General features: G+C 38.5%; 1 protein-coding gene across 2 annotated transcripts in view; it reads left to right on the top strand.

Moving 5' to 3' along the window:
* Window positions 1-12,724, top strand: part of LOC108250107 (cryptochrome-1) — a 95,748-nt gene extending 83,024 nt beyond the window's left edge. Inside the window, exons 13-15 of one of the 2 annotated variants that reach the window (XM_037977213.1) lie at window positions 3,781-3,861; window positions 4,165-4,289; window positions 9,270-12,724. In XM_037977213.1, coding sequence (XP_037833141.1) covers window positions 3,781-3,861; window positions 4,165-4,289; window positions 9,270-9,278 — 215 coding nt within the window. In that variant the 3' untranslated portion in view covers window positions 9,279-12,724. The remainder of the gene's footprint in view (window positions 1-3,780; window positions 3,862-4,164; window positions 4,290-9,269) is intronic. The other variant, XM_037977214.1, reaches the window with a different exon arrangement.
* The last annotated feature ends 201 nt before the right edge of the window (window positions 12,725-12,925 follow it).

Here is a 12,925-nt window from a genome sequence, read left to right on the forward strand (position 1 = left end):
TGACGTGAATTTACTTTTTACTTCAACACATTATAAAAATGTAGTGTAGTAGAAAGTACAGATACTTACTGTAAAATGTAGCGAAGTAAAAGTCGAAAGTACCCACGTTTAAAAATACTTAAGTAAAGTACAGATACATGAAAAACGTACTTAAGTACAGTAACGAAGTACTTGTACTTCGTTACATCCCACCACTGTTCATAACCACAGATTCATAAAACACCCTCAGCATTGTCCTACAGATAAAGGACCTCATCTTCCTTAGAAGCTAAAGGAGCTCTAAACATTTTTTTGTTAACCACTTCAGAATGTTTTGTCCTGTGTAGTTTATTGTTTAAATAGATACTCTAATATTTATACTTCTCAACAGACTCCACAGAGACTTTATGTACAGAGACAGTTATCTCTGGTGTTTTGATCCTTTTCAGGTCTATGACCTGCTCGTTGGTCTTTGTCATATTGAGCTGTAGGTGGTTCTACTCACATCATGTGATGAAGCTGTCCACCACAGTCTTGTATTCTTCCCATTGCCTTTGTTGATGTAACCAACTATCACAGAGTCATGAGAAAACCTCTGAAGATGGCAGAAGTCTGTGCAGTAGTTAAAGTAGGTAGTGTAGAGGGTGAAGAAGGGAGAGAGGACAGCCCCTCATGGAGCTTCAGTGTTGTTGACCACTCTATCTGATTCAGTTATGCAGACAAACATAGTGTGGTTAGGTAGGTAGTCCACAATCCAATACACACGCAGAGCATTTACCTGCATTAGGGACAGCTTCTCAACAGCTGAGCCAACAGATGCTGTTGAATGTCCTGGAAAAGTAAAAAAAATTAAAATTATAAAAAACATGACTCTCGCAGTGCTCACTGGCTTGTTGGTGTAATGTGTAATGTCATCGTCAACTCTCAATAGGGGCTAGTATGTGACCAGGAAGGGGGTTCACTTTGTGGTTAACCAAAACTAAAAACAAAGTGCGTCATCATCAGTCTTTCTCTGTAATAAATCTGTTTGTTTAATCCTGCAACTGGGTGATTGCACAGACCATATATTATCACTTCACCACATTATCAAGTCACAAAGCTGGCTTACCTATTCACATGTCAACCGTTTCTGTTGGAAGGATCATCAGGGGTGGGTTAGCTTCAACCCAGCTTGCCACCTTAGTCCATTCACAAATTGCACCGAGGCGGCCAGAAAATGTCAAAGGCCTTGTTTACTAGGGCTGGTAAATTTGGTATACTATGTGGCCTTGGGTTATTCTGATTCACTTCAGTCACTCGCACATGCACACTACAGACGGCAGCGGTCAGTAGTATTTCTGTGCTTGTACAAGTAAATCAACAACAGTAACACTGGCGGATAGCAGACTGCTGTTTGTGCTGTTCCTTCTTTTCAATTTATCAGAGCTTTTGACATGGAACATACAGTATATGCTACACCATCTCAGCAGAGATGCAGTTCTTACATTGTACAAATATTGAACAGGCCTGTAGCTGTTTTACATTCTGGAAACTTAAGTGTATGCGTGCATGCAGATGTCATTGAAATAAACAAAGGCACAGCTCCAGCTGTGACCGCATTCTTTGCACAAAGTCGTGCTCGTTCTCAGTCCAGGTTGGACTCTGCCAGGGCTGACCTTGGTCTGCCTTCTTGTTTGTAGTGTTCATGGACAAGATCTCAAGGCACAGTCATAGAGAGAAGTGTCTCTGGTTTAAGAACGTCATTCTGTTGTCTCTGCTTTTTGTGAATGATGTGGTTGTGTTGGCGTCTTCGAGCCATGACCTTCAGTGTGCACTAGGATGATTTGCAGCCCAGTGTGAAGCAGCTAGGATGAGAGTTGGCTCCACTAACTCTCGATTTACTGGTCCATCTATGTTCCAACCCTCACCTATAGTCATGAGGTATGGATTATGACCGAAAGAACGAGATCCCAGATACAAGCGGCTAAAATGAGCTTCCTTTGTAGAGTGGCCGGGCTCAGTCTTAGAGGTAAGGAGCTCCGTCATCCAGGAGGAGCTCGAAGTAGAGCCACTGCTCCTTCTCATCAAAAGGAGTCAGTTAAGGTGGTTCAGGCATCTAATTAGGATAAAATAGAATATAAAATGTACTTAATTGTCCCAGAGGTAAATTTGTCCTGGGCAGAAAAGACGCGTCCTGAATGCCTCTTTGGAGGTTTTCTGGCTATGTCCCACTGGGAATAAAACTCTGGGAAGACCCAGAACTTGCTGGAGGGATTATGTATCCTCTCTGGCCTGGGAACGCCTTGGGATCCTCCAGGAGGAGCTAAAGAGTGCTACTGGGGAAAGGGGTGTACGGGATTCTCTCCTGGACCTGTTGCCGCCGTGACCTGAGCACTAATAAGTGGTAGAAGATGGATGGATGGACAGCTCCATTTAGTAACCTGGCATGGAAACAATAGTGAATTTAACATTTTTGTGGTCTTATCTAAATAGGGATTATAGTCACAGCATTGTCATGTGCATGTGTAAATGTTTTCCCAATCAACATCTGAAGATATATGTCAGTGTCAATATCCGAAACTGAGACCACATGAACCATTTCCTGGAACCATCAGAGACTGAAACTGTACCCTGCTTTAGGGCTTACCCCCGTTTGTTTCTGCAATAAAGGGAAAATAGAAACTGACAGCTTGTAGGTTGAAGAGATGCCTAAACTATACATTTACTAATAGATGTAAAATGACTGAATTTTTTACTTCTGCTGACTCGGTCCTCAATTCTCACACTAAGTATAAAGACATAGCCTCATTCTCTCTGTCAATTACCTGTGCAATCTCTCTCTCTCTCTCTCTCTCCCTCTCTCTCTCTCTCTCTCTCTCCCTCCCTCTCTCTCTCTCTCTCTCTCTCTCTCTCTTTGTGCTCTTTTTTTGAACCACACCACTCTTCATTGTATGTAGCTCTTTGATGGAGAGGAAGCCATTGCTCTTGTGTGTCAGTTTGTCAAAAGTAGTAGCAATGCTGTGCTGCCCAAACATAAGCATAGTTGAAAATTGGTGAAGTATGCACAGGCTTGACTGATTGCTGATTCCTCTAGTTTTAAGTAACTGAAACTATCAGTCATTAAATTTCCAACAAACTCTCCTAATTTTTCTGTTCACTCAAATAATTTAAAAAGATACAAATATAAGCTTCATTATTTCAAAGTGCGGTACTTATTTTTCGCAAAATATTTCAGACTCACATTGGCCTCCATAATTTACATAATTCAGTGGTTAAATATTTTCAAAGGTGTGGTACACAAAATGTTTTTTTCTTTTCTTTATCAGAATTTCTTTTTTTTTTTTGTCCCAAGATGTAAAAATACCAATACAAGTAAACAGTTTTTTATTTCAGATTGTACCAAACAATTTTTATATAAGCCCTAAAAAGAAGTTTTGTTATTTCATCTTTTAGTCTTTATTTCAATCATCAAATCGTTTTTGCAACCCTGGACAAATTCAGTTTTAAATTATTAAATAAATGTATAAAGGTGGCTAAGCCCTAGTATGTGTCAGAGAAACAACTGGACTTTTTTTCTGGAATCATTTGTACATCATGCTGTTCAAAGAACTGTCCTCTTGCTTCAGAAAGTATTCAGACCTGTTTTATGTTCTTAATTTTTTTATGTTGTAGCTAGATGCTACTTTATGTATACTAAGTTTAATTACTATTTATGCATGCATACTTTTGTGCTATAATGTAGATACATCTTTCACTCACACGGATGGAATTCTGAGTCATATGATTCTTAGCAAAGTGTAAATTTCAGTGTGTCCTTTGCAGGATACCACTCAGTGCCAGATGCCAGTCAGAACATCCCAAGCAGCCAACTTTGTCATGAGTTTGCTGTGCCTCAGCATCCAGGTAGGAAGCTGCAGCAACTCTCTTATTTTAGAAGTATGTTTTAGGTGTTTATCAGACATCCCTTTGTTCTTGATAGTTGCTAATTCTTAAATAAAAATACCTTAAATGAAAAGAAAAAATATATACTATGTATTTTGTCTTGAAAGTTGTGATTTTCTGCCACAAGAGGGCAGTACTGTAATACCATCACCACTCTGTTGGCTGAAAACACAGATTAAAAAAGAGATTTAGATCATTAAAGTCTCCCTAATGGAGCCTTTGTATTTGTGATAAAGTCTTTTTTTTGCCTTCTGGGACCTTCAGGACTTCTCCTGCACACAAGGGGCAGCATCACAGGGAAGCGGGAGCGGGAGTCAGAACGGGAAGGGTCAGGGGAAGAAGAGCCAGCGTCCTGCTCTGTACACAAAATGCAGAGACAGAGTTCAGAGGTCAGCCCTTTCCTCCTGATAAAATCTAATGTGTGATAGTTAAAATCTCTAATGTGGCTCAGATCACAAAAATCTAGACTTTGGTGGAATAAATATTTCTTTTCATAAAATAAATAAATAAATTGCTGCAGTTTTCTAAGGACTAATCAATCACCAGAGAAGACCTATTGAAGAAAAGAGGTCCCAAAGTATGACTGGTAGGCCTTCAGTTAGCCTTGAGTCAACACTGTTCAGTTAATATTCATCACCCGCTGAAAGCCAAAGGCATACAATAATGTTTTTGCTTGTTTGTACCTGGTTTTAGTGACCTCTTTAAGTCCTTTTCTGATTTAATAACCCACCTTGTGATGACCACTAGTCTTTTTGGGAACCTAAGTCTTTTATGGTGAAACTTATTTTTGGGTAAGGGTTAGATTTAGGGTTAAGCTACAGAAATAAATGAAGGTTAATACAATGTTCTAATAAGGTTAGAATTACAAACTTGTGTGTGGTTATTTGTCTGTCTGTTGGCAAAATATCTCAAAAACCACTGGACAAATTTTAATTAAGCTTTCAAGAAGTAATTATTGAATGCACATCTACAATTGATTATCTTTTGTAGTCAACCTAATTCAGGATGGCCACCACTGCTAACTGACTTTGGAAAACAAATTGCTCTAACCCAGTCAGTTTTGCAGATATTGAGTTGAAATCTGATGTGGTAGCAGCGAAGAGTCTTTTCTAGCCCATACTCTGAGTAGATCTCGCAGTAGCACACACCATTTTTTTCATGGTATTTTCATCAAACATCTGTAGACCTCCCTTCATTTAACTATTTATGGACCCACAACAAGAATTCAGTCAGGTTAAGGTCTGGACTTTTTTTGGTGCTTGGTTTGGTCTGTTCTGTTGTTGCTTGTGTTTAGTATCGTGGTCCTGTTGACCCAGACTAGGCCAAGCTACATCTGTTAGACAGATAACCTAACTTTTCACAAGACTGTACAGTGGAAGTGTTTGTGCTCTATGCTGTGTTTGATTATCTCCAAACTTGCTGCTGTGCATTAAGTGTAAACATCTCTACTTTGATCTTTTTTTTTTTTTTTAAGGACATCGTTCCAAAAGTTGTGTTTTATTTACATAAAACTGTGCATCCATTCCAAACAAACAGTACTTGTTTAGTCTTATTCAAACTGTTCTATCATTTAATGCCCAATCCTGGAAAGATTGGCAACTGCCCGAAATGTTTTGCACTTATCAATAATCTTTGTTTCTGTAGAATGATAACCTCCAAATAATTTCAAAATTATCTTTGGCCCCTCCCAAATTGATGGGCAACAACAACTGCTTGTCTAAGGTCATTTCTGATATCTTTTCTCCTTTGCGATGTGTCAACAAACACCAGTATGCTCCTAAGCAGCAAAAACCCTGTATGTTTGATCAGCTTAAATCCCTGTAAGCAGCAACAGTCTGGTTTTAGTTTTTTTACTCTCTACCTCTGTATTTTGGCTCAGTTTCTGTTAAATAAAAACTTGATGTTGTAATACATCTGTTAGTCTGTCCATCACCAGAGCAAACAAGGGGTTCAGAGCCAATCCTTGATGCTGTCCCACCTCCACATTGAAGCTATCTGTCACTCTTACAGCACACCTCACCACTGTCCTGCTGTCCTGACTCATGTCCTGAACCAGTCTAACATACCTCTCTGCAACTCCAGATTTCCTCATACATCACCACAGCTCCTCCCTCGGCACCCTGTCATATGCTTTTTCTAAATCCACAAAGACACAATCAAGCTCTTTCTGACCGTCTCTGTACTTCTCCATCAGCATCCTCCAAACAAATATGGCATCTGTGGTGCTCTTTCTTGGCATAAAACCATACTGCTGCTCACAAATAGTCACCTCTTGTTATTTTCCACAACTCTCTCCCAGATCTTCATTGTGTGGCTCATCAACTGAATTCCCCTGTAGTTGCTACAACTCTGTACATCACCCTTGTTCTTAAAAATGGCACTAGCACACTTCTCCTCCATTCCTCAGGCATTTTCTCACTCTCAAAAATGCTATTGAACAATCAAGTCAAAAATCTAGCAGCCATCTTTCCTAGACATTTCCATACCTCCACTGGTATGTCAGCAGGTCCAACTGCCTTCCCCTTCTTCATCCTCTTCAAAGTTTTCCAAGTTCATCCTTACTCTTTTCCACTTCCTGGTCCACAGTTACTATGACCTCCACTTTTCTTTCCCTTTCATTTTCTTAATTCATTAGCACCTCAAAGTACTCCTTTGATCTTCCCATCACACTCTCCTCACCTGTTAGAACATTACTGTTTCTATCTTTAACAAGTTTAACCTGCTGCACATCCTTTCCAGCCTGGTCCCTCTGTCTTGCCAGTTGATAGAAGTCCTTCTCTCCTTTGTTAGTGTCCAGCCTCTTGTACAACTCATCAAACCCCTTCTGTTTTGCCTTTACTACCACCCTCTTTGCCCTGTGTTGCATCTCCTTATAACCTGTATATATAAATTCCTGCACTTTACTTTTCCACCACCAGATTTCCTTATCATCTTTTCTCTGTCCAGATGACAGACCATGTACCTTCCTACCTGTCTCTCTAATCACTGTGGCTGTAGTAGCCCAGTCATCTGGAAGGTCTTTCTTACCACTCAGAGCCTTTAACAGCTTCTTTCTGAACTCCTCACAAAATTCTTCTCTCCTCAATTTCCACCATGTGGTCCTCTTCGCTGCCTTTACTCTTTTCCTCTTCATCATCACAATGGTTATCCTACACACCACCATCCGATGCTGTCTGGCCACACTCTACCATGCCACAACCTTACAGTGCACAATCTCCCTCAGGTCACCTCTTCTACTTATAATGTAGACTACAGCTATTTCAATCCTCTTGGCAAAATCCACAACCATCTGTCCTTCCTGGTTCCTTTCCTTGACACCAATTCTGTGAGCCTTGCTGCCCCTCTACTTGGCCTCTGCTTAGTCTACCTGTGCTCCCTAGTGGCTGTTTTACCATACCAAATGTCAGGTCAATATCTGTAAAACTGACAGTTATAGATGTGTTTGCTAAGATCAACTAGCTTTGGTAGCTATCTTTAATTAAGTTGTCTCTTAGTTAAAGTTAATTAGTTATCAATGTTTATCCAATGATTAGTTTCGTAGAGTTTCATAAACGTCTGTCCTGTGATTCATGAGATATTTTGCTATCAGAAAAACAAATACACATATGCAAAAATAGAAAGGGTGAGTATTAGCTGTTTCCTTTTATTAAAATGAGACGTCACTAATATAAAGAGGAGCATTAGTAGCTATGACTCACCGCCACACTCACGGAGAAGCAGGATTCCCTGTTTCTCCGTGGGTTCAGGTTGTTTTGGAGAGTTATTGTTTTGCATGGCTGACATCTGTTTTGTGTGTTTTATTATGAGCTGCTTCATGAGAGGTTGTTATTTCCATAGATGACTCAGGCTTCTGTCAGACTGCATGATAATAAAATCTGTTTACTTTGTGGTGGAACAAGAACATTATGGTCACACATCACACTTCATCTGTTGTGTGACGCCTCAGCAACGAAAACAAAGGCTGAAAATGAACAATCCTCATTAAACATTATAAAGGATTTGATTTCCTACAAAATGGGACATTTACAACTACTCAAGCTCATTTAGAATTCATTAATGTACATCAAGTGTTGAATAATTATTGCACATTGTATTTGTACATGTGTTAATTTGTCTGTCAGCAAAATATATCATGAACCACTGGATGGATCCAAAGTATGCAACATGAGGTGGTATTTCACTGGGATGCAACAATTGGAGGCTCAAAATTGTGAGAAAATAGATTAATTGTTAGTGGCAACCTCACTTAATTTTCAGTGTTTATGAGCAAGTGACCAGCAAGCTGTGTGACTGCATTTTGCATGGCCAGTTTCTGAAATTAACAGCCACTTTCCATGGTCACACCTTGCAAATCTGTATTCTGGGCTGTGCACATTACTTATTGCCCACCTCCACTCACATCATTCAATCCTGCAAACGTCACAATACGTTCTGTAGACTTCTTTTCAAATGCCATTTTACACCTGTCTCAGCTCAGACACTTCCATAAGCAGTGGCAGCAATGATCAGCAGTCTTTTTCTGTCTCTAGGGGTAAATGTGCAAAACTTTGATATAGTGTGGCTCTTGCTAATATCAACTTAATGGAAGCTGAAGTTCTTTTAAATAGCTTTCAGTGCAGAAGTTGCTGCTTGTATGTTGTCTCTGTGTGCACAACATAAGCAGTCCTAAAAAGGTTAAAAACAAAAACAACCGGACTTCTATTTTGTAGCTGAAGACGTTTTGTTGCTCAGTCGTTTCTTAATTGCGAAAGTTCCTCCTCTTACCTTTTTTTGGATTTACCATGTCCTGGACGACTGACAGTCTTCACCAACAACATAAGCAGTCCAGGCACTGGACTTCTGCACCACCTTTTGCATTCCTCAACATAGTGTTAACATTAAATTATAATTGATTTTTATCATTTTAAAATCATTTCAGAATCATTAATGTCTGTAATATGATGCATCAAAAATAGATTACGATCCCTACATCTGATTAACTTTTTGGAGTCAGCCTTATTCAAGATGGCATACACATCTAAATGACCTTAGCAAAAATAAAAAATGGCTACAGATATTGAGCTAAAATTTGATGTGCTAGTAGCTGAGAGTCATCCGCAACACATACTCTACATGTGATATCTCACAGTATCGCAAGATTGTGGATAACATTATTTTCCAAAATGGCAAAAACTCCATTATTTCCCAACATCAGATGATCTTAGTCTAAAACTCTGGCATGAAAGGTGGTGGGTAGGATCTACATTTTTAAAGTTTTTTCACAACACGTAAAAGCAGTGAATTTATGATGCACAGACTAAATCACCAGTAAAATTTGGAGACAAGTCATCACACGTTGTCTCTGTGTGTGTTTGTTGTCCTTCCTGCAGACTTCCTAGACCAGGTGGAGATAAGACTGTCTGAAACCACGTTAGCATCTCCTGGTTTGTAGACAGAGGGAAGCCCAACACCTCCACCTCTGTTTCAAACACCTGCAGCTCCAGACGTTACCACCGGCTCTTCAAATAATGACACCATGTTTTCTGTCAAAAATCCATCGGGGTTGAAAACTCAAAGGTGAAAATGTGAATTATGCTACCTAACAGGTTCTGGATGTAAAATTTTCAAAAGTTGTGGACTTTTAACCTCTTGCAGTTGTGTGCAAACAGATGTGACAGCATTAGAAGAATGTGTAAACAAAATGCCTCAAACCAACAGTTTTCTGAAAATATTTGTAAAAAGAAGTAAAATAATTTCAAAATACAGCATTGTCTTAAAACCGCTGCCACCAGCCAGTATAAACTCTACAACTGAGAGCAGCTATAAATGTAATTACTGACTAAATACTGTTTATTTTTCCCTATGTTGTTTCTTCTTGTCTGCTTCTGCATGCACCAACAGAAAACTAGTTATTTAAGAACCATAATCTGTCTGACTGCTGCATACCATGTCAGACAGGAAAACCAACAATAAATCTGACCTATCAGCCTCAATCCATAATGATTTTGTCCTATATCTTAGTTGTTGTTTTTTTTTGTTGTTGTTGTTTTGTTTTTTTACAGATGAAATGTGTAGTTATATTTTTATTTTGTTTTTATGTCTTCAAAACCAAATCCTTGTAAAGTTTTATTTTCACTTAGATTTACTTCTAGATGATAAATGAAGGAGAAGTTTTATTTAAAGTGTTATGATGAAGTCATTAAATTTAACTTTGCAAAGACGCTAAAAGAGCATTTTTAACAATAAAGAATTTCTGTTTTTTTCTCAAACTTGTTTGAATATGAACTTGGAGTTTGGTTTGTTTCTACAATCATTTAGATGTTCTAACTCAAGATCAGAGGGGTTTTGATGTCATATTCCAGTTCCTGCAGTTTTGCTCACATTTTGTTATGGTTTATCCTCCCTGAAGTGTAAAACACCATTAGGACCGTCAACAATAACTGTTAAAAAGTTCAGGCTTTCCTCTTTAATTATCTCTTGGATCAGGATCCTTTGAAAACCAAAAAGCATGCAAAATGTTTTCTGTCTTAGCAATTAGAAGAACATGGTACAACAATTAGCAGGCCAAAAATAATTCTGTCCAACATCCAGAGAAAATGTTTGTGTTGACTTTAAATTGACTTAAACTTAATGTTCTTTCTAAAAATTGTTGCGGTATCATCTGTCTAATGTTGAAAGTGTAAGTATGTAATGTATGAAAGTGTAAGATAACTGTTGTAGATAAGTTTTCCTTATTTTTCTGGTGTTGTTTTTAATGTTTGGATTCTGGTGTGAATACTAATTTTCACAGTTCTGGTTCACCATTTCTTTCTCCTATGTAATTAACTTATGTGAAGCTTAAATAATTACATTTAGTAATTGATGAATTTATTCAACTTAAATTAATTGTAAGCAGACAATCAGTCATTGTCTTTTTTACTGTTCAGCTCACAACTTGTTTTTCACTTTTTTTGAATAGTGAGTCACATTTTCACCTTTCTGTTACCCCATTTCAAATATTTCTAAAGCTAAGAAATCAAATCATTTTCATTACCTCGGCTGCTCATTAGAGGGGTTGTTCTGGCTGTAACACGTTAAACAAGCAACAACAAAAAAAGTGACTGGTAGAGTCCAGGCAGTTAGTTCCAGGTTCCTTTCAAAAGGATTACTTTTTCTATGATTTCTTACATAAACCAAAAGGTCGACACTGTAAAGAACATCTGAATCAGCCTAATGTAGTCAGCAAAACAAAAACCAATATTCCTCAAAGAGAGGAAATCCTCCTGATAGGGGCATTTTTGTGACAGAAACTGACGTTGTGAATAATATGTGAAGAATTGTGATCTAAAACAAAGAAAAAGCAGCAAAATCTGCTAGAGAAGCTTGAAATATGAAGATGGTGTTTTATTTAGGTGTAATATTCTTTCCAACATGATATATTAGGTCCTGGTGAATCCAACTGAACCACAGAATGTAAAATCCAGCCAACAGCTTTTCTTAGTTGTGTTAATGCCCCCGTTCTGAACACACACACACACACTTCTACAGAATATCTTAAAGTCTTAACAGACAGGAAAAAAATCTAATCTCTTCTTCTTTGTTCTTGAAAGTCAGAATCCTTGTTTTTGTATGTTTCTGACTTGTTCTTCAGAAAGCAACGGGCCTTCAAGCTGACTGAAGAGTTGAGTTTTAGTGAGAAACAACAAAAACTGTCATAAATCATACAAAAAAGGCTTTAAATAAGAAAATTTATCTAAAATCTGAGATTTTATGGTTCATGCATACTCACACATTTCTGTTTCAGAAGAAAAAAAAACGTCACCCATCTACTCTGTAGGTTCCACTGATCACTTAACACTGACATGTGAGCAGAGAAATCCCCCCAGTGTAGCATTCCTACACAGATGGGGCACACATCAGAGGCAATGAGGGCTTCAGTGACTCGCCCGGGGACACTTTGTCTTGTGACTGCATACTGCCAGGAATTGAAGATTTGACTTTCACGTTGGAGGATGATTGCTCTACACATTGAGTCACATCCGCAGTTGAAGACAAGCAGAATTAGATTTAGTTTTTCATAATTATCTATCATCAGTATGGGTGTTATAGACCTGGATATGTTTTCTGTCAGAGGTTTGCACAGCTGAAGTGCTATTGAGACAAGCTAGAAATGTTTGCACCCAAATTAAGAAAGATTTGAGATGCATCCAACAATTCTATTTTGAGAACAAAATTGTTGCACTGTTTTGAACATGTTCAAAATTCAAACGACGGAACTGAAAGCCTGTGGGACAGTGGGTGAGAAGACTGAGAACCTCCATAAACATTTGGAGACATTCTAGAGACTCCTTTACAGATCTTGTCACCAGCAGTTGCAGCCCAGTGAGAAACCATCAGTAATGTGGAGTCATTACTGAGCTGCAGACAGGAGTTGTTCAGATGAGTTTCTCTCCCTGATTCCAGCTGCAGGTTGGGGCTGTAGACTCTGATTCCTGGTGACCTGTGTCTGTGTTCAGTACTTAATATTTGTCCAACTGTGGTCTTGTTGCCCTGGCTTCACCTGTAATGTAGAAGGTGAGGAGGAGGTGCACATAGAGGGGCAAGTGGGGCAGATCTTAAAAGTCTTGTAGTGTTTCTGTATTATAATTATGTGTTTCCAGGAGGATTTGAACATTATTCATTTTTGTAGCTTTTATCACTGTAGTAACACCAAGTTTTTATTCCTGATTTCTTCTTTTCCTCCTCCTCCTGTGACAGAAGGTGAAAGATTTCTGTAATATTATTGCTCTTTCTTTGTCCTTGTGTTGTGAAAGGCTTTTCTTGTGCAACCAAGTTTATGATGAAATTAAAAACTGTTACAACTTCACACCTCCTACTGTGTATGTGTGTGTTTTTCAACGTTTATGCAAATTTCAGGGTTCACTGGGTCTGTGGAGACTTGATTCTTCTTGTGCTTTGCATCGCCACTATTTGTAGTGTGATAAACAAATGCAGGTATCACAAATGCATCAGACTGAAATATTCTTGTCTCACGCTAAATTCAAGTAAAATTCAGATTGTGTATGGT

Source organism: Kryptolebias marmoratus, linkage group LG8 (assembly GCF_001649575.2).
Source record: "Kryptolebias marmoratus isolate JLee-2015 linkage group LG8, ASM164957v2, whole genome shotgun sequence".
NCBI classification, from domain to species: domain Eukaryota; kingdom Metazoa; phylum Chordata; class Actinopteri; order Cyprinodontiformes; family Rivulidae; genus Kryptolebias; species Kryptolebias marmoratus.